The 22,500-nt window shown below is 40.2% G+C and overlaps 1 protein-coding gene across 1 annotated transcript in view; it reads left to right on the forward strand.

Annotated features, from left to right (window-relative positions):
• The window catches only part of LOC138026614 (symplekin-like), a 47,281-nt gene that overhangs the window by 12,889 nt on the left and 11,892 nt on the right, over positions 1-22,500 (forward strand). Inside the window, exons 7-28 of the mRNA XM_068874038.1 lie at positions 344-399; positions 528-591; positions 1,728-1,879; positions 3,396-3,493; positions 4,101-4,159; positions 4,949-4,985; positions 5,733-5,791; positions 6,497-6,537; positions 6,894-6,939; positions 8,518-8,793; positions 9,395-9,502; positions 10,335-10,389; positions 11,241-11,290; positions 12,089-12,127; positions 12,765-12,876; positions 14,315-14,343; positions 14,701-14,758; positions 15,381-15,567; positions 16,917-16,998; positions 19,579-19,761; positions 20,870-20,945; positions 21,710-21,803. Of these exons, the coding sequence (XP_068730139.1) occupies positions 344-399; positions 528-591; positions 1,728-1,879; positions 3,396-3,493; positions 4,101-4,159; positions 4,949-4,985; positions 5,733-5,791; positions 6,497-6,537; positions 6,894-6,939; positions 8,518-8,793; positions 9,395-9,502; positions 10,335-10,389; positions 11,241-11,290; positions 12,089-12,127; positions 12,765-12,876; positions 14,315-14,343; positions 14,701-14,758; positions 15,381-15,567; positions 16,917-16,998; positions 19,579-19,761; positions 20,870-20,945; positions 21,710-21,803 (1,961 nt within the window). The remainder of the gene's footprint in view (positions 1-343; positions 400-527; positions 592-1,727; positions 1,880-3,395; positions 3,494-4,100; positions 4,160-4,948; positions 4,986-5,732; positions 5,792-6,496; positions 6,538-6,893; positions 6,940-8,517; positions 8,794-9,394; positions 9,503-10,334; positions 10,390-11,240; positions 11,291-12,088; positions 12,128-12,764; positions 12,877-14,314; positions 14,344-14,700; positions 14,759-15,380; positions 15,568-16,916; positions 16,999-19,578; positions 19,762-20,869; positions 20,946-21,709; positions 21,804-22,500) is intronic.

Below are 22,500 nucleotides of genomic sequence, written 5' to 3' on the forward strand. Positions count from 1 at the left end.
GTGAGCCAACCCAAATTGCTAATGTGGTTGGTAATATTTCAACAGCCAGCGGAGATCAAGATTTTATTCAACAATGTAACATGGTTAATTTACACCTGTCAAAACAAGATATCTTCTAACCCCTCATGTTACCATATCGCAGGCTCAAGTTTAAAGCTCATCGGGGTCAGATGTTTTTTTTTTTTAAGTTGACCACTGACCAGGTACTGGTTTTCAATTGGATCGCAGGCTCACGCCAGGTTCACTTAATTTAAGAATAACTAATATGGGAGCTCCGCTTTTAGGCTTGGCTAAATCAATATATATTAATCAGTTCTTTGTCTTTCTCTTGTCTTGTTTACAGCTTCTGATTCAAATCAAAGAACAGATTATAGATATGTTGGAGTCTGATAATGATGGGTAGGTACTTACAAAAAGCCCTGACTCATCCATGGTTGTTTTTGATAAGAGTCATAATGAGAAGGGTTACATTTATAGACTAAAATGTGTATCATGAATGATTCTAAAATTGAATTGAACTTTTTCAGGATAAGAACACATGCAATAAAATTCATAGAGATGTTGGTCTTGGTGCAGTCTTTGAAATCTCAGGTAAATTAGTAGTGAGTGCCTTTGGGATTTGTAAGTTTTTTTTTTAACTTTCAAGTGAAGTTTCCAGAAATTCGTCCAGAAAGGCCCTTAATTAAATGCATGGCAATTAGATAAACATCACAAAGTATCTGCTTGCTCTTCTCTTTAGCTTAAAGTGGTACTATGATCAAAAAATAAAAATATTTTTTTCTTTGGATTTCAAAACACTAAACACTAGGTGACCTAAGTTTCAAGCCTTGATTTCAAAAAGACACTTATTTATTTTAACTGGAATTTTCCTAAAGTATTTAATAGGCCGTATTCATAAAATTAATAGCGGCCAAGAAATAATTCTTTTGTCTTTGTGCTAATCATCCTCACTAGCCTCACCTTGGAACAAAATTTCTTTTGAGTTTTGTTCATGCTAACGAGGCTAGTGAGGATGATTAGCATAAAGACAAAGGAATAATCAGTTAGCGGCCATTAATAATTATGTATATGGTCTATGGTCCGCCCTTACTAACTTTCAAATCTTAAGAGAGCTGAATCGATCCCTAGATCCAAGCCTCTGAGGTCCAGTTGGTGAGTTTTGAATGCAAGTATTGTCAGACCTTGGAATCCAATACTTACACTCAAAGTAAACAGTCTTTGGATAAAAATTAAAGGTCAAAATTCTGCCACGCAGGTCTCTTTCATCACATTACCAAAAAAGTTGCATTGTTCCTAATTAAAAAACCTTGTCGTTGGAAATAGCAAAATTCTTAGACACTTTGTGTGGGATATCAAAATTGCGTGCTTCTTATTACGTGCATAATGAGATTCAGAGAGTTAACTCACGGGTAGTGCATGTACCTTTTCACTCTCAAAAGCATCCTCTTTAATTTGTAATTAAATCTATGAGTAGTGCTCTTGGGAGTGAAAAGGTTTATGTTACCTTGTAGTTTTTTAACCAACAGACATTTTCAGAATGGTTAGTCCTGTTTTTATAGCATACGAGTAAGGTCTGTGCCAAAAAATGATGACTCTCCTCCTTCCTTGTTCCCATGTACTGTAGATGGTTTGTTTAAAGTGAAACTGCACTGGTATCAAATACGTTCACAGGCTTCAAGCTTCAAGTATTTTACAATTTATTTTACTTTTTGTTTTATGAAATTAAGGATTCTGAGTCACTTAAAAAAGGTGAAGCAGACATCTCATTGGAGATTGTTCCTAGAAATCATCCATTGGTCAAAATGACAGAGCTGAGGGAAGAGGGAGGATCAATGCTTGAAACTCTGCTGACTCTCATTGCCTCCCCCACCATCTCTAGGTTAGTAAATAAACCATTGAGATTAATACATGTATGTATTAACATGGAGTTGTAAACCCTTTCCCTTGTAAGTTTGATGCTTACAGATTTTACTCTTACGCTGGATAATTATTTTTAATAGTAGTACATCCACTTAAAAGCTACGTGATTGTATGATTCCTTTAATCTATTCCCTCTGAACAGTGACAAATCCAGGTTTTACTCTGTCTAATGCCAGACAATTCAATAATATGAAAGAAAGAAAGATGAAAGAAAGATCTGACCTGCTAATCGCCCTGTCTCGCAGTAAGAGACTGAATTGCTAAGGGCGCAGCTCAATGAGGTCAGACAGAAGAAGCTGTGCCCCTGAGCATGACCCATGTATGACCTCGGAGCACAGCACCACAGCCACATGGAATAGACTGGGAGTCGATTTTGCTGAGGCTGAGGGAGGAAAACTGGAGTACTGGTACCTGGAGAAAAACCCTCTGAGTAAGGTTGAGATTGACTGAAACTCATACGAACTTAGGATGCGATCCTGGGTCCCAGAGGTGGGAAGCACAAGCGTTACCGTACCTACTCCCCAATACTGAGTGGTCAGTTCAAGGCTGAAAATAATATTTAACGACATCTACCTACCTCCCCTTTAACTGATTTCCTTCTAAGAATGGCACTTCCAGATTTACTCTACAATTTACTGTAACTCCATATTTAATTTGCAATGGGGGCTGATTCGGGGAATGAAAGGGTTATAATAATACTTTCTCCCCTAAACTTGCCCTTACTGGTGAGCACAATGGTCCGGCATTTGACGTAGTTGCATGTAAATGTCTCTCTCCAGGTTTTCCTCAGTACTGCTTAAAGTTAGTGTCCTCTGTACTGATTAACCCAAACAATTAAAGTTAGTGTATGACTTGCCTATATAAGGAAAACACTGGTCACCATTTGTTCACCACCGTTAAGCCCTTGACTGGGTACTATCCTTATGGGTGACCATCTGAGAATACCCTTGCTGTGTGCTGTGGTGAGTCAGACAGGCTTGATTGTCATCCGCTGCTCCTTGTCCCTCCAACTTCTGCAGTTGTATTTGGGCTGAGTTTCAGTCCACCACGTCCTGATTCAAGGGTTTTTCCACGTGTAAATTGGTTTTCCTCCCGTTGTTCGAAATCATCTCTGGCTGTGGTACTGTGTACATGTCTCTTTAATGGGACTTTTCTGAAAATCACGTAAGAATATGTTATTGAAAGCTTTGTAGTAAAAGATTAAAGATCATCTAGATAAAGTTCCAGTTTTCCCCTCTTTTCAAAAATCAACCTTTGACTTTATTTGATTTACAGTTTTTTGAATAAGTTGGGCATGGCTTGGCTTGATAAGAGATTTTATTTCAGAAAATGAGTGTTGAAGTTTCAAAAGACTGCAATTCATCATAACATGGAATGCATTTTAGTGTTCAATGCACCTTTCCCTCACCTTTCCCTCACATGTAGTTCTTAATTATTAATGACATTATTGTAACATTATCGTTAACTTTCCTTAGTGTTAACCTGATGGCAGCCCTTGGGTCTCTGTCAGCCATTGCACGTCAGAGACCAGCCTTCATGTCAATAGTTGTCCAGGCTTTTGAATCTCTGCATGGTGAGTGCCACAATAATAATATTAAGTTTTTGGAGGTTAATAATATCATAAGCTGGAAATAAAATAATTAATTTTGTTCGCACCACCATTATCTAAGCTTTCTGCTCAGTACTGACTGAGATGCATACACGCTTAGTTGGCCGCCCCGCATATAAGGGCTTTTCAGGGTGATTGAAACCCAATCAACGAAACAACAGAACAGAACAACAACTGTTAAAAGTCCCAACTGGCTGGAGGCAAACCAGTTGGTTCTTTACAAGGTCATGCAAGGATGTTGAACCAGCCACTCCGGGGATCAAATTCACCCAGTGGTCGGAGCGGCTCTTGAACCCAGGATGGATCTCAAGGAAAGCTTCCTAACCACTGGGCCACACTTTTGTAGCCATTTCACCAACTAAATTTTCCAGATGCTGTGAATTTGGAATTGAAAGCATGAGAACAGATGCAATGTTCAGAAAATGAGAGTTGGGAGAAAAATGAAGTGGAAGGAACTTGTGTTGGTTCCAGGAAGGCGGATTCTCCAGCTTACTGTTCCCTTTCACAGTCTTTAGAGTTTGATGTACGTGTACAAATGTTTTAAGAGAGTTCTTCATGGCTTAATTTGCAGCTAACCTTCCCACTTCATTGAGCAAATCCCAAGTTAGCAGTGTGCGAAAGAATCTCAAGGTAAGATGTGCCTGTAATAATAATTATTTTTAGTAAGAAAGAAAAGCAATGTTAAGTTGGCAGAAATTCAAATTAGATTCTAAAACATATGCTTTCCCTTTTATAAACACTAAGTACCGGTAGTATTCCCCAATTAAGTTTATTTTTTCCTTTCCCTGACCTTCTGCCAATGGCCTCAGACAAAAACAAAAAAAACGTAACACAGTCTTGTCCATTGTTTGCACCAATAATAACATTTTATGTTTCTTGGACAATCATAGGTCAAACTAATATGAATAACAAAATGACTTGACAATTCTTGTTCTTTCTTTTGAAAATTAAGCACATCCGTACAAATAAAAGGAAAACACTGAGCAAGGCTCATTTCAAATCATTAGGTGATTTTTTTAATCGAATTGATGGTAAATCTTAAGTTAAAGTTAATTGTTCATTCCCAAAGCTGTTACATGTTACATGTGTCATTTATCATACTTAAGTGAAGCAAATCATCTGGACGAGTGTAGTTTTGAGAAGTCATGTTCAGAGTCATGATTTGTGTAACATCAGTAGATGGTATAAGCAGTCACATCAAAGGCCACAATGTTTATACCATCTACTGATGTTACACGAATCACTTGGCTCTGAAGATGACTTCTTCTCAGGTTGTTGAAACGTCAGTCATTGTCAAAAGCCAAAACACTCCCTTACCCGGATGATGGCACTTCACTTGATCATGATTTTACTCCAGGATTCAAATCATGTACGATTTTGTATCAATAATTGTACAATGCTTTTTTTATCTGCTTTTAGCTTCATCTCATGAGTCTGCTGAAACATCCTTCATCAGGTATCATGACTAGAATTCTCTCGAGAAGTTCCATAATTCCTATGTTAGATTATTTTGCTCTCATAATCAGCCAATGTACCTCTTTACACATGACAGTAAACCTCACCATAAAATTTAAAAGACAACTGGTTGGGAACACTGTTCTAGTATCCTAGGTTAAAACAAATTGACCTGAATCAAATTTAACCTGCAACAGGTACACTTTGCATGATGAAGAGATCTTCGTGTATTTATCATCGACGACTCCAGTATGCTTGCTCAGAACAAGTCTAAGTGTTTCTCTGCAGGGGTCAAACCGATGACCGTCCAGTTACTGGTTTGGACCCTTTACAACTGAGCTATAGGAGACTTGTGCTCTATGGCATCCAGCTGTGAATGCAAAGGTCATACAGTGCAACCCTTGGTAGGAGCAATGCTCTTTTTTCCAAGTATGTGTCGCGTGGTTCAAATGTTTTCCCGGTTGAACATTTTTTTAAACCAGTTCAATTTTGATTTCCTTTTATTTCACATTATGATAATGGATATTGGACAAAGAAAAATCAAAATTGATCTGGTTTGAAAAATTTTAAACCAAGAAAAATTTTGAACCATAACATACAAGAGTCCTTCATGATAATTAAATAATAACTATCTTCATGCATTCTCTACGCCTGAATTAATTCACTATCTCCTCTACAACGTAGCTGTGCTTTTATTTTCAATAAAAATTCCTCGTTATGTCTGCCTTTATCTTTTCTTTTATTTTAGTTGAGTTTCTTCCACAAATAACAACCCTCCTCACAGATCTTGGGGCTTCCCAAGCTGAGGTTAGTTTTAAGATAAAATGCACTGTAATCTTTTGAATTTTATGACCGTCAGTTGTGTAACTATCTACAAATGGCAAAACCCCGTTCAGACAGTATTTAAGGGGGCCCAAACCAGTTTCAATACTTTCAACAAACTGTACTGTTTAGAAGGATCAAATCTACCCAACTGTTTCACATAGCATGTGGTACCATGTGAAATGTTCACCAATAATTTCTTAGCAAGATGCACACGTTGATGTGACATAACAAAAGAGGCATCTAAAAACATCCTCCATTTGGTCTTTAAATGCTTTTATTGCTGCAAAGTGATTAACAGACTGAGATAAAACTCTCTGCAAAGTTTGAAAAAATTATCTGGAGTGGATTCCGAGCCACCTTCACAATTGGAATATTGGCTTAACAAACTCCAGATGAAACGAAGGAGTACGCTTGGCATACCTACATGTGCATATAAAAAATGTTGTACATCGTTGTCTGGACAAGAGAACCTTGTTTTCCAAACACAAGTTTTTTATGTTGTTTTACAGAATTTTTGACCACTTTTAAGTCTTACCAAAAACAATATAACATACCAATACTGTATCTGCCTTAAAGGCCTGACAACCAGAAAAGCTTTTCATCGCTCATCAACGTTTTAAGCTTAAAGCAGATTCCTTTTAGACAGTCCTTTTAAAAGTAACTTTCAAATTTTCATCCCGTTCACAGCTACAAAGGAATATGCCAAAACCCAGTGCAGAGAAAAGGAGGTTGGTGTTGAATATTAGATCTCGTATTCGTTGTTTGTTCATGATTTATCCATCCAGTCAAATAAACCAGATTACATTTAAACAAAAATCGACATCACTGTATGAAGAAAAGATATCAGCTCTGTCAGACTTATGTAATGGTAGTAATACCAAAAGGCAACAACGTCTGTAAATTGTGTTAACATGGTACAGTTTCGCTCATGCCTGCCAAATCAGGATATCTCAAAGATTTTTAACGCAGTCTTTTCGTTACGTTAACCTCGGCCATTGATTTTCCTCATGCACTGGTCATGAACAAGTAAAATTCTCTTGATAACAATGGAGTTAACATGTTTTTCTTTTCTTTTTCCTCGAAGGGCTGAACCAGAAGCCATAGCTTCAGCGAAAAAGCCAAAAATTGATGTAAGTACAGGGGGAAGGGTTGACGCATGGCCACCGTACAGAGATTCGAAAAGCTGACGTTTCGAGCGTTAGCCGTTCGTCAGAGCGAATCGAAAAATCACCTCAACTCCGTTTTTGTAGACTATTTCCCCACCGACGCAGCAGCACAGTTTCTTTAGAAACTACCCCCTTCTTCCCTATATTTCGACCGCGCGCCATTTCAACGGAAGAGCCTGCTTGCGGGCTACACGTATCTGGGAAAATAGGGGTACCCAGAAAAACTTCTCAGGGCAGTTAAAGAACCAAAAACCTCAACTCACATCCTGGAATACAGCCCGTAACAAATTTACATTATCAACTCCGTTGATAAAACCTAATTTTTGTACAAGAAATATAGGGGCTTGGTTATAAGTTTAGAAACTAGAACCAAGCCCCTATATTTCGAGACCGCGCGCCATTTTCAACTGAAGAGCCTGGGTGCAGGCTAAGATATGTGCAGAAAGGCACGTAATTGGATGCACGACGATTTTATAAGCCACAGAAAGTGTCCCCTCGCGCTTTTCCCCAGCTTCAACATCACTTGCGTCTGGGAAGACTGATAATTAACGACACAAATTTTCCTTTGAACTCCGGTCCTGGGAGTGCATTTTGAGCGTTGCTGGACATGAGTGGCAGACGTTATCCCCTGTAATCCAAAACCGGCCGCGTGTTCCGTAGGGAAGTTGTTCTCGGCTATATAAGCAATAAATAAATAAATAAATAGAGCAGTTTTCAAATGACTGTCGAAAGTAATTACGCGATTGCAATTGCTACGCTTGTTGATTGGTTTAAAAATCTCGCGCCAGTTTATCAACCAATGAAAAGGAAAACCAAAACCAATCGCGACTTGCACGCGCGATTTTTCCCGCGCTTTGAGCAAGTTACATGGAATTGCTACGAATTTTAATTGGTTCATTGGGTTGTTTTTACCTGCTGTGATTGGTCGAAGTAATTACTTTGGTATTTTGTTTTACGACACTTAAAGCGGTTTTCAGTTGAGTGTCGAAAGTAATTAGCGAATTGCTTTGGTTTTGCATTACTTCACTCAATGATTGGTTCAAAGTTCCAGCGCAACTTTTTCAACCAATCAGAAGTGAAACCAAAACCAATTGTGGCTTGCACCTGCACATTTTCCCGCGCCTTGTGTCCGCTACGTATAATAAGTTCGACTTTTGGTTGGTTTACTAGATAGTCTCCGTCCGTTTTGATTGGCCAATCTAATTACTTTGGTTTTGTTTTTACGACCCTAGATTGAAACTCGCTCTAATTGAAAACCGTTCAAAATAAATAAATAAATAAATGAAGTTATTGTTATCTTTGTTTTTATGAAGGAGTAGGACAGTTATCGATAACTGGGTTTGGCCTTGAAATAGGAGTTCAATTTTCTTTGTTCATGCAAGTTGTGCACTATGGGACCATCCCTTGGTCCGCCTCAGGTGGAGCATCCGAACTAGCAATCGGAAGGTCGTTGGTTCGACTCCTGTGTTGGAGCACTCCGAATTTTTCCGAGTATCTCCGAGTGATAACCAAAAAAATCGTTCACATTTTTTTGTATTTCAGACTGAAGAAGTAGAAACTATGTCGACATCAGATGCTGTGGAAATGACAGCACAGGACATCATCCCGAGGTTAAATAAGGACACGGTAACAGATCTGGTGTTAGTCAGCATGTTAGCTCTTCCCGACAGCTTGCCATCACACTTCCACGATACGTACACGCCCATCGCTGCGGCAGGAGGCCAAGCGCAAGTGGTGCATCTTGCCCGTCTGCTGGCCACGCAAATGAACGCCGCAAAGGTTGGAAAAGGCTACGAGAGAATGGAAGCTTTGAGAAAGGTATGATTATTGTACCATTCAGTGATGTTAAGGTTTCAGTCAAGATTTCGTCCAAGTGGTTAACTTGTTTAGCCAAATTGATGAGGCGCTATACTGTTGAGCAGGGAGTACGTTGTCTTGAACCTTAGCCAGACCAACACTCAGGGGCTATTATATAAGGAGGGCCGTCTGCGAATGCTTACTGAACAAAGTCGTGTTTTATTCGGTATATAGATACTGATGAAATACTGCACTTGGATTTTTTAAATTGAAAAAAACCATATCTTCACCTCGTGCAGTGAAGATATTATGTTTCTCTTTCACATGTGAGGTTACTAACTTGTTAGCCAACAAAAAGCGGGCTTCCCTTTCATTGTAAGATACACTTGTGCTGTAATATAATTCCTCTCTTCTGCATTAACATTTTTACGGCTTAAATTGACATCATGGTTACTTGTTTTTCATAAATTTCATATTAAAAAAGCCCCTTGTTTCATGCTTCACAACATGCCCGCTTTAGCGGTCTGTGACACTTTTTCACCATGTCTAAAATGAAGGGCAAACAGCAACGTGCCATCCCACGTCTCGTGACCATTTATTGTGTCCTGTGGATGATTTTCAGGCTGCAAACGACCCAAGACTGAAGGAAGCAGAGATTATGTCGATCCCTGTGATTGGCGGAGCGGGTTCTTGGGGGAACAATGAAGCCGGTGCGGACGAAAACCAAATGGTGAGTCTCACGAGGTTGTGCACACCCTTAACCGAGGTGATTGCTTTGACCAATCACGACTGACACAGACAATCAAATAAACCAATCAGGACTCGACGCGGCGCCATTTTCTGCAGCTAGCGCGGGAAAATGTCGGCAGGCCAGTGACAACTAATCTTGGTTTTCGCTTTTGATTTTGGTTGGTTTAGAAATGGCGCGAGATTTCGGGACCATTCTTTTGTTTTCACTAGCGACGCAAGCACATGCGGAAGCATAACAGCTCTCATTTCTCCGTGAAAACGTCCTGGACGCAAGCATAAACACATGCGCAAGCACAAGGATAAAAAAATTTCCTTTTCTTGTGCTTTTTTGCGCTAGTTCGCTAGTGAAAACCAGTGTAGCAAGGCAACCGGAAGCACCCGAAGGACAACTCTCTGTGGTCCACCGGAAATGGGCTCAATGATCACAGTCACATTGTGCCTGAAGGCCCTTGCAATGTTGACAGCAACACTAATATTTGGCATACTGGACGGTTATTCCGACACTGTGAAAACGTTCGTAACAGCCCTAGTCTCACCCTGGCTGTACACGGTTCTAACAATTGTCTGGATTTCAGGGTTAACAATATTTGGAAGATCAATGAAGGCCATGCTTCATGGCTTGCGCAGCAACCGTTCATTTGTTGCCTAATCGCTCGCACTTCCTGATCGCGATGCCAGGTTTCACTTGCCAAGTGTTTGCGCTGTACGCTTGGCGGAATATTACGCAAAAGTGGGTCTGGTTACAGTAAAGATAACTGAGATGTCTTTTGAAAGAGTTTTATTAATTACAGCGTTTTTCATTGTCCCTCTAGTTTTCATATGGTCAGAACCAACCAGAGGAGGATACCGCACTGAAGAGGATGTTAGGTATTGAGAAAATACTAAATTTGGTGTGGAAAATAGGAAAAATTCAAGTGAGACAGACAACACTTCTTTATTAAACCAAATGTCATGAGCAAACGGGTGAAACAGATTGTTTCAAGGGTTTCAAAAAAATTTCTTCACTTAAACACGTGCGCATAATCAAACATAATCAAACTTAAACACGTGCGCATAATCAAACATTGCGTGAGCGAGCACACTTCCAGCGTTCTAACTCGTGCGCGCGTGTACTTACTTGCTCGCTAGGACAGTGGTGTCTCCCAGATTGTTATACTAATCATCTCTAATGGAGAAAAGATACTTGGCAATGTAAATGTCGTTTGTGTGAAGACAAGTTAAAAAGGAAAACAGCTCACTTCCGGTTGCCGTCCGCGTCTCAAACACGCGGATGCTTAAGCTCCCTATTGGGCACCATGACTGAATTTCGTGTAGTAACACGAAATTATCCAAATAGCGGACATATTGTTTCTCGCGTGACTCGCCTGAGTGCACTCAGCCAATCAGATCACACATTTGGACAAGCTGTCATTTGAAAACAACAACAAACGACCGTAATGACTTTTGGGAAAATGTGAGCCTTTAAATGTTGATTGTGCGCAAAATCAAACGGTACGTGAACACACGTGCAGCTGTCTCGCATATATTATGTTGGCACGTGACTTTGCAAAAACAACATGGCAACTATTTTACATCTGTTTTCATTTAAAACGTAAGTGGTGATGTAACATTGCGAGGTATGATTTAACTGCGCTCTTAGGAACGAGGTCAACTAAAAATATGTGAAACCTGTTCTCAAAATATCGAGCTGGTTCAACTTTTTCTTTGTCATCTTACAGGTGGGCATTTTGATCTGACGAAAGAGAAAAGGGCTCTGGATTTAAGGAAGGTATGAATGATTGAATAGTCGTTACCTAGTGGGTCAATAGGGGAATATATTTTTTTATATTTTTTTATATTTTTTACCTCATTAGCATAACGTTGTCGTTTTCTAATCAGTCAGCCGAGAATAAAGTACTGAATATTGAAAGTGCATACACCGTATTTCAAAATGGCCGCCATTTTAGCATTCTTTTGTTTCCATGCACATTGGCCCTTATGGCCTCGCTTTCAAACGTAAAATTCAAAAGAATCTTTAACCTTGAACGAGGCCTTAAGGACCAATTTTGCATGGAAACAAGAGAATACTAAAATGGCGGCCATTTTGGAATAAGGTGTATTGTATAATGAGCAATCTCCGAAAATCGGAACGCGATATACAGGATTATCTCTTAGCGATGATACTTTGAAAATTCCAAATTTTACAGAGAAAGTATGGGTTCATTAGCGCTCTTGTCAGCCAGGAATTTATTAGCTTTTGATGGATAATAACTGGCTCGTTATCAAAGCTAAAAGGCTTACAAGTTTTACAAGTTCTTTCACCATTTGGAGTCTATTTGTAAATTGCATGATGCCTTCTGTGAGCAAACTCGTATGCTGCTGCTTGTCGCAAAAGCATGAAAATTCTCTCCTTCGAACTTGTTTCTCTCTTTTGAAACGTTGCTCGCTATCTGTAGCCAACAGGAAGACGATTATCCCAAATCAAACACGTTTGTATTAGTTCTGGCCAAACGCAAATTTCAGCCCGACATTTGCCGTTTGCCTTCAACGCGATGCTAAATTTTTCCCTTTTCTTCCTTTTCCGCAGACTCCATTCGTTCCCAAAGAACCTGCCGTCCCACAACTGGTAGGTAACAACATTGAAAGCAAGGACACAGAGACAGAGCCCATCATTATGTTGCCTTGGTGGAAGGAAAGAGTTTATCTACTGTCAGTTTGTTTATTCCGAAACCGTTTTGCAAAGTTCTTTCCCCTCGCCTTGTTATTCTTTTGGCCATTCTTTTTGATCCTTTGTGAATCATGAAGACCAAAGTTTACATTTCTCTTTTGCCTCCTGTTCGTTTCATTTTGTCTGAGCGAGGGTGTTTAACCTATAAAGAATCTCCTTACTAGCGCGGTTTTGTACCCGCCGGAAGCGAAAATTCAGATTTTTAAAAGGCTAAAGGACACGGAAGGAAAATCAGTATGGAATTTTTTAAATTGATTTTATCTCAGAAAAGCATGATGTTTCGATCGAGTAATTAAAGAAAAACTGTCTTTTACACTTTAAGCTTTTGCGTTTACTTCGTCACTCAAGTTCCCATATGAGATGCTTGTCTATCAGCACAATTACAGTCGTCATCGTCATCTTCATTACTGTCATGCATTGTCATCGCCATTGATTAAAAGCTCCTAAAGTTATTAAAGCCCTGAAATTGCCGGACATGCAGTCATGACCCAACCCACTTCACCGATTTATCACCTGCAATATATCCCCTCCTTAGCGCATGCGGAAAATTAAACCGTTCAAGCTCTCTGACGTGACAAGGATCCTGAACCCCGAAGAGCGACAAAAAGTGATGACTACAGCAGTGAATAGAATACTAAAAGCTGAAAGTGAGTTTGTTGGACTGTATTGTTCGTAAATTAAATTGTAATAATAAGCTCTTCAATCCGCCGGTAAGGTCTCTTATCATAGTTCATTAGCAAAGAAAAATGAGCAATAGAGCGTTTTTCAAATGAGTGTCGTAAAACCAAAACCAAAGTAATAGGCCATTTCCGAGTTCATATCTGCCTCCTCTTCAAGGCGAGTCTAAGTGCGAAGTTTTTGTTATGAAAATTAGTTTTTATTCATATGTAAAGTAGAACTAATTACCATCACAAAAACTTCGCACTTAGACTCGCTTTGAAGAGAAGGCAGACATGAACTCGGAAAAGGCCTATTATTTTGGCCAATCAAAAAGGACGGAGATAATCCAGTAAACCACTCAAAACTAGAACTAATTACACGTAGCCGACACAAAGCGCGGGGAAATGTGCACGTGCGAGCCGCGATTGGTTTTGGTTTCACTTGTGATTGGTTGAAAAAGTGGCGCGAGAACTTTGAATTAGGCACTGAGTGAAGTAATGCAAAATCAAAGTAATTCACCAATTACTTTCGACACTCAAGTAAAAACCGCTCTAGCAAAGAAAAATGCGCAATGACAAAAAGATTATATTTGGGAGGGTCTTTATATCATGGTCATGACCATTGCCATGCACCGGGGTAGACGTGGTTACCTCAGTTTTGAAATAGGCTCTTCGCTTTAAAAACAAAATTTTTGCGAGAACAAACAACGGTGCGGCAAGTTCCCTTGTCGTTTTAAGCAGACCAAAGCATGTGACTGGAGAAGTGTTTTAGGGGGGGAGTCGGTGCGGGGGGCGCGGAAGACCGTTAACAAAAGCTATTTTACTGCTTTGTTGAAGTGCAGACCAAGGTTTTGAACTCGGATTCAGTTTGAAAAGGGGATTGAATGTGAACTCGAAAATGACCTTTTGACCACAATATGGTATAGGGTGTAGGTGACAATAAGAGGGAAGTTGGAGATATCAACGCTTTCGTCGTTTACTGAGTTCGTGTAACGTAATTGCAATACACTTTTTATTCCTTCTATCGAACTCGAGCAGCTGTTTAAATACATGCTCATTCTCATATATTTGCTTTTGTGATGTTAAGACGGTAGCCTTCGTTCGTTCACCTCCCTTCTTTGCATAAAAAAGAAAAAAAGGAATTTTTGGTTTGGCGGGGAGGGGTACAGGATGCCGGATCAACCACCTATCCTGTGGGACCCCTTCCTCAGTCAAGAGGAGCTCATGTTTTCCACAGAATGAGTAAGGAGGGTGTTAGATCATTGAGGTGTATTGAGGTGCGATTCGTGCTTTCTGCGGAAGGTTTAGTTAAAATGTAAACTTAACCCGCACTCCACAACTTGGAGCCCTAAACCACGTATCTCCAATCGCGGCATGCCTTCCTTCATCATACGTATAGTTGCACCTTTGTTGTTTATTTTTTTAGGCAGTGCGGCTCGGAGTGGTGTCATCCAGGTATGGTTAATTAAAATATGGACGTGCTTTAATGAATTATCAATTCAGCGTTGTCTTTATTAGCTACGCAAGCACAGGCAACATATACAGACTGGGGAGTATGTTAACGCAATTTTAAAAAAATCCTTTAGACACGAACAAATTAGCAGGTGATCTCCGCACTAAAGCAGTTTTCTATGTGACAATTTTATGTGATAAATACATTTCATGGTGTAGATAGCCCAACAAATAATAACTGTTGACAATTCGCGTTCGAAAAAAAACCAGGTTTTTAATGTGTTTGACCATTCTTGCCGTTTTGTAGTGCATTTCCGATGGATTTCCTGTCTGTATGCTTATTTTATTTGATATTTTCAGGAGCGTATCAACCTTCTCGTTGGCCTTGTCACACAGCTGGGAGGAGATTTGAGAAATGGTACGTAAATGAAAGGTCGTATCCAGGCTATTCCGAGTTGTGTTTCTTTCTTCAAAATACCCGTCCTTTCAGTTTGTAAACGCTTATTATGGTTAGAATTTTCACCTGCACTAGGAAATATAAATAAACAGGAGATTCCACAAGTCTTCCCCATGTTGCTGTGGACTATATTTCTTACTCTGGACTTCCGAGCATCAAAGACCCAGTTTACAGGTTCCTTTCGTCTCTGTCTTAACTCGTGTATTTTAGCTTGCAACTGCTTCCCCTGATACCCAATCTGTTTGTGCAACGGTTTGTAATTTTATAATAAATGTATTGTATTCATCGTTTGCTTCTTCTGTAGCGATATATCGACAAATCTGTGCATGGACCATTGCTAAATAAACGTTGTATTACCTTACTTGCGGTGAACGTTCGTGCTTTTGCCTCAGAAGTGGTATTTTGACCGATTTCGAAGATTTCGAGTTCGCTCTTTACTATGTTTCTCAATAGAAGGACGAGGTCTCCGTTGAATATTGTTGGCCAAAGGCATGACTTTGGCACTGAGATTAGTTAACCCAGCGGAGGAAACTAATCATCTCATCACACTCATCTCTTTTTTATTTCTCCTGCTTCTTTTCAGTCCTTCTTGACTTTATACAAGAGGACATCCGCGCTCGTTATGATTTGCTGATGTCCTGGCTTTATCAGGAATACAGCGCATCAGAAAGCGATGAACCGAGTGACGAGCTTGAGGCAGCCCCATCGTACTGTGAATGTCTGCTAAATCTTATGGATGGCTTGTATTCGAATTTGGATCCCAAGGACAAGTATGTTTGTGTATTTGCTCTCGATTAAATCGCTCAATAACATCTTTTGAAAATTAAATTCAGTTGACGTAAATGAATGAAATAAACGTTTAAACACAGACGCCCTACAAAAGGCGTGATGCCTTAGGTGGAAGCAGATGACTTGTAAATCAACCGTGGTTGCTCACAGAACTTTGTGATAATTTGTGCAATGTAAAAGCCTCTAGAGGCCCAGGCAAACGGCTTTCACATTTGCTTCAGTATCCGTTCGATTTTGTTGAACGTCGTAGAACAATGTTGACTGCTGGGTTGGACAGACGGTTTCAACACATCATCAACATTTGACTCAACAAATCTTCAGAGGCCCGGTATTCAGTCCCAGGCTGCAACCGCGATTGTTACTATGGATACAGACATGGATACGTCATTGAGAGACCGATTAGTGCGCACGCGCATACCCAACAATGTTGAAAGGGGGGAGGGGAGGGGGGCAAACGATGTCAACTTCATTCAACATTCGTCAAAACAAAAGAAATGTTGAATGGTTGTTGAAGCAAAGTTTTAAACGGATTTAAATTCATTCAACATCGATTCAACTTCGGTTCATCATGTTTCAACACGGTTGAAAAGAGAGGGGGGCGGGTTTCGATGTTTAGCGAACTTTTCTGTCATTATTTCAGTTTGTTAAACCTTTACAAAATAGCTGTAAACTTAATGGGATCCAAGTGAAGCTATGATCCTCCCAGTTATGAACGCGATTTTAGCAACTGCGTGGAGAAGCCTGAAAAATTCAGGACTTCATAACTCCGAGGATCATAGTTTCACTTGATTTCATATCCACAGTTTAATATTTAGTTCATTTCATATATCATTTCATCGTTATTGGGATCCATCACTCCTTCAAAGGGATAATTTAAAAACGGAGGAAACACTGTTTGCAAAAAAAAAAATAATTTTCAGGATCTTTATTTACGTTCTAATTCACTGCGTTCAAACGAAAGTAAAACACTTTCCCACTTGAATTCCCTGAAGGCAGACAATACAAGATTGTTATATTGTATACTTCTCATGCGGAAATCAAGCCACATTATTTAGTACACGGGAAAGTTCATTTATTGACACCTGAGCTAACCTTGAGAGGGTCGTGAAAAATATATTACATGCCAGTGGAAAGTACGTTTTTTTTTTTAATTTCCTGGGAGTCCGCCATCTTAGATAATTGTGACGTGACACCAAGTAATGTAAAGGTTATTTTGTCGCTGTATTGGACAACCTTTTGCTTGGGAATGGGAAAGTTGGAGGGGAAGGGAGGCGGAGTGCTAAAACTAGTGCTATTTGCATGAATCAATCATGATTGATACTGATTGCAGGATATTTACTCGCATTTTACTGGACATTCCTGCACTGACAGAAGGAGCTGTGATGGCCGTTAGAATGTACTGCGAAGATTTGGTAGGTTTATGCCTATCAGCTCCCTGAATTCCTAACCAAGATTTTTGTACAACTTTCATAAGTCACAGATATGTCGAGTATTGCTCGTGATTAGATGCACGCGAATTTCAATAAGCGTCACGAAGTGTCCCCTTGCCCTTGTCCCCAACTTCAACATCACTCATGTCTCGGAATGCAGACAAACTGTCTCCTAAATGCTACTCAAGTAAGGATAAACAGCGGCATTTACTTTAAGGTAAAAATAACGCTAACATTTACCCTTGACTTAGAGCGGTTTTCAATTGAGTGTCGAAAGTAATAAGCGAATTGCTTTGGTTTCGCATTACTTCACTCAGGGATTGGTTCAAAAATGTCGAGCCATTTTTTTCAACCAATTAGAAGTGAAACCAAAACCAAAACCAATCGTGGCTCGCGCGTGCACATTTTCCGGCGCTTTGTGTCGGCTACGTGTAATTACTTCGAGTTTTGATTGGTTTACTGGATTGTCTCCGTCCTTTTTGATTGGCCAAAGTTATTACTTTGGTTTTGGTTTTACGGCACTCATTTGAAAACCGCTCTATTGTTGGAAATAGGTAGCAAAGGCTTTGACTTAAAGGGACACTTCGTGTTGGATATAAAAAATGGGGCGTGCATCTACCACAACTAGTTACGCGATTTGGTCTATTACCCAATTCAAATCTCCGCAGTTAAGGGTCTTTGTGTATTGTACTTGCATTATAATGTAGCATTCACATTTAAATAAAATGAAAATACCTGGAAGAAAAGGTTTTACTACCAAAGGGTTTGAATAGACCTATGAATGAAAGTGAGGCTAGAGTTGGCCTTGTTGATAGAAATGTCACTGCTTTTCTTTTGTAAATTCTAACGAATTAGCATGAGAACAACATTATTAACATAAGAAAAGCAGGGAGAACTGTATCATAACAAGGTCACCTCCAGCCTCACTTTCATTAAAAGGCCAGGCCGCAGTGGTTCAAACGATGGATAGCGCTATCTGCCGGATAAATCACTAACCAGTGGATAAGCAATAGCGATACCAATTGCGCTATCCAATGGATAGTGATTTATCTGGCCCCAGTTGTTCAAACGATGGATAGCGCTATCCGTCGGATAAATCACTATCCACTTGATAACTCAATTGGTTTTGCTGGTGTTTATTCGCTGGATAGTGATTTATCCGGTGGATAACGCTATCCATCGTTTGAAGAACTGGCCCCTGGTGGATAGCGTTATCCACCTTTTGAACAACTGGGGCCGGATAACTAACCACATACCTGTAAAAAGGTCTTCTGGGTACAAAATTGAGTTAGCCGATTTGGTCTATTACCTACATTTCTGGACATAGGGATTAGTTATTTGGGAAGCCAAGGAAGCAAGGGCGACGACGACGGTTAAGAGAATAGAAAGATTTAGCATCAGGTTTACGGCAAGCTGAAAATCGTGTTTTGACAAAAGTCAAAGAAACTTGTTTGTTGTTAGCCCATTTCTTGCCTGTTAGCGACAGATACAGAGCAATTCTTTAAACGAGAGTAAAAGTTAGAATAACAGAATTTTCATGCTTTTATGACAAGCAGTTACCCGTCGTGTTCCCTTTCACGTAAATGCAATGCTCAGTTTCTCCAATGTCTGCAACTTGTCTCGCCATGGCGTTACGCGACAAGGTGCATAAAAAATTGCATAGTGTGACAGCGCCTTTAAGCGAGGACGATGGCAAAGGCTACGAGAACGTTTTTGAAAAATGATATTTCCGGTTATCGCAATAATTTTTGCGATTATTCCCAAATTGTTCGGAATGGAGAGTGTTTATAAAATTGATATGAACATCGTTTGAAGAGAAAATTGAAAATTTAACGCCTCGTGGTCGCGTTCTACACATAACCTCAAATTTGGTCGTTTCACGCACGTTTTCGGAACGAGTACGGCTAAGAAATGTATCTACAAAATGGCGGCTAAAAGGAAAGCAAGTTGGAGTGATCAAGCTTCGACGAGCTAGGGACTGGAACATTTGCTTATGTACTCGTTGATAACAAGTATTGCGGGCACAGGCTAAAATTGTCAAGGAAAATTTGTTCATCGTCTACACAGGCAATTTTTCTTTGCCAAGGAAAGCTTGTCAAGAGAAACTTGTTGATCATTTACACAAGAAATGATAATTGCAAAGGAAACATGTCAAGGAAAACTTGCTGGTGTAAACGCGGCTTAAGCCTATGGTTTTGTTGCGTTCCCATAGCCTTCGTCGTCTTCCTTTCGTAAGGGCCTACTGACGTATATTTTGGGGTGCAAACAACAGTTCGTGCGGTGATTTTTGCTTGTGAGTGGGTTTCCTGGTCAGCTCACGATATGATGATGTCAGTCACCGGAAGTAACATTTCACTTCCTTAGCAACGCGCGAAAAATACGTCTGTGGGCCCTTAAGCTCCCGATTGTCAGGACGAGAAGATTAAAGAAATTTATCAAAATGTCAAACGCAAGTAAAGGACGTGCGGAGCCATTGTTTTGTGGAGTTTTCGTTGTTGTCACCGCCCCTCTCAGTCACGCTTATTTTTTTCCCGCATGTAACAAGCAGTTCAATCCTTTTAGGAGCGCCTTCAAGTTGGATTCTCTAGTCTAAGAGAATTAATCTTAAAGCGACCAGCCGCTCAGTTGCAGCTACTTCAAACCTTGATGGACCTTACCACGAACGAGAAGGAGCAAGTCAGAGTGCAGGCAATCCACTCTGGAAAGAAGCTCCACGCGAGACCAGAACTGGCAGAATACATCGAGGTGAGTTTGGAGCACAGAATACCACAGGCCAGGGAGATTAATTAATTTTGGACTCTCCCGTTACCACGTGCGTCTTCCGAATTTCGCGCGCGTTCTTTCTTGTATTTCACCCGCTCCTTGCTTAGTCCGACGAGCGTATGCGAACAGAAAATGTAAGCGCGCAGGAAATGGGCGCAAAAAAAATTTCACATTTCGCGTGGCCATTTCGCGTCTGCCTCTATCTTACTCGCGTTAGGACGGTGTCTACTAATTCAAAGGTATTTTTGCCCCGAATTATGATTATGCAGGAAACGTAGATCTTCCCAAGTGTTATTGAAATCCCAAAAGAAAATTGGGGTTAACCACGCATTTTTCAAACATAATTCATGAACAATATTTGTATAAAGCTCTAAAATACAAAGCAATATATGGCGTTCTTTCTCAAATTGAAGCTCAATTATCTCTAAAGAACGCATGGCTACCCCCAATTTTCTTTTTGATACCAAGAGTACTTACTAAGATCTACTTTCTCTGCATAGTTTTAAACCGCGCAAAAATATCCCTGCATTAGTAGGAAATCCGAGTATCTGGTGATGCGCAGAACGTATGCGCAATAACAATAGTAGGCACCGTCCTTAAGCTCGACGGACTACGCTCGCGATGTACTTAAAAGGCCCGTACAAGATGGTTATAAGATTAAGGGTTGACACTTAACTTGTATGCGCAAAACGACGGTTTTCACCAAATTCTTGGCTCTTGTGTGGAGCAATCATCGAGGCCAAAACAAATTTTCGCTAAACTTTCACGACGGCCAACTATTAGTAACGTAGCCTGAGCTCAAGATTTGTTGGCAACAAAGACAATGGGGGAAGGTTGCCCAGTGGTCTGAGTGCTTGCCTTGAGATTTGGAGATCCCGGGTTCAAGGCGTACCTTGACCACTCGTTGAATTTGATCCTGGCAGTCCCTGTGTCAACTTCTCAGCTGCACTTGCAAATAGCCAACGGGGTTTTCTACGGCCAGTTCAGAAGGGATTCTTAACCGGTTGTTGTCGTCATTGGCCTTGAAAAGCCCCTATGGGGAGTAGTCAATTAAGTATGAATGTATGTACTTTTTCCCTTACAATTTCAGAAATACGCCCTGGAATCGCTCCAGCAGCTTTTAGCTGATCATCCCCCAGCGCCAGTGGGACAAGATCCTGATGAAGGTACTGCCCAGCGTGTAAACTTTGCCCCGCAGAGTATCGTACTGTATCGATACTCTTCCCACGATAAGATAGTCGACCCGATACCTCACTGAGCGATACTCTTTAAACTCGGACATAAAAATTGTTATGTCCTATAAAAGAAAGCCGTTATCGAGATTGCATGAAATCTTTGAGCAATTGTTTATTCAGGATTAATCTAGATCATGTAAAAGAATTAGACTCATTGCTTTTTGCGCGTTCTGATTGGTCAATTCGGACGTGATTTGCAAAGTACAACCAAATTGAAACAAGCAGTTTTCAGCATGGCTCAGGGACTTGCTGTGCAAGTGCAGTGGACACAATAATGGCTACCTGTGATCACAATGGTAATGTTTTGGCCCCTTAGTTATTCGGATTGTATGGTTAGTGCAAAATTAAACTGTATCTCCACTCTTACCACAGAATATGTTCAAACCCGATGAAGGGTCTGTTTGGTTCGGGCCTAGCGAGGTCCGGGAAAGAAAGATCAAGGGCGATATTCTTGCAACACGCCCCGATGTAATAACAACTTTCAGTTATAACTCGGCCGTAATGACCTTTCTATTACTTGGTCTGTAACGTTGCTCTATAACTTATCTACAGTAAAATCGTGGAAGTTACACTTGTCGTCCCACTTACTGCTAGGGAAGGAGTGTCAAACGATTGTCGCAATCGTTGTAAATCAATGTCACAGTAGAGATTTATTTATCGATAGTGAATCAAGTATACTCATCTTGCTGTTTCAGTAATCGCCCCTGGAGAATGGACAGACGACTCCATAAAACTCTGCCTTTATCTGTACCTAGCGCTGCTTCCACAGAATCACAAGCTCTTCCACGAGTAAGACAAATAAAACCGGCATTTTTTGCAAAGTAACAGTGAACTCGTTCAATTTTTACTCTTTAAAGCGCCAAAAAAGGGCACCTCCATTCCAACAAAAAAGAAACTTTAAACTACGGATCATGATGTTCACAGTCAAGGGAAATGGTAACACGTCACAATCATTGAAGATTGCCGTGCCAGGAAAATTTAAAAGGGAAAATATGCTATTCAAAAATGCATTTGTTGTGATACAAATTTGATTTAAACATTATTTCCTTCCCTAAACTTAGAATGCAGGGCCCCGTTTCTCGAAAGTCCCGAAACTTTACGGGTCATTTTTGGGTGTCACAATTTCCTTTGTATCTCAAGAAGGGAGAGGATTTAAGTCGTCAAACTTTACAGCCATTGTTTTTTTTTTTTTTTTTTTTGTTACCTTGAAAGCATGTTAAAAGATCTGCTTTCCAAAACAAGCGGTTGCCAGTTTCACATGCAAATGGCTTTTCGGGCCCGAAAAGGTTTTGGAACTTTCGAGAAACAGGCCCCAGGTACCCTTTGAGGAATCAGTGCTATTTCTCAACTGGAACCAGTCAGTGTTAAATTGGTTCAAGTTTTTTAGAGAAACACTTTCCAACTGTTTTCGGTGGAAATGAACGGTATGTCCTGGAAATAGACCTTCCCAGACTTCTCCGTGAGTTTCGTCAGCCACTGGACATTG

This window comes from Montipora capricornis, chromosome 12 (genome assembly GCF_036669925.1).
Source record: "Montipora capricornis isolate CH-2021 chromosome 12, ASM3666992v2, whole genome shotgun sequence".
NCBI classification, from domain to species: domain Eukaryota; kingdom Metazoa; phylum Cnidaria; class Anthozoa; order Scleractinia; family Acroporidae; genus Montipora; species Montipora capricornis.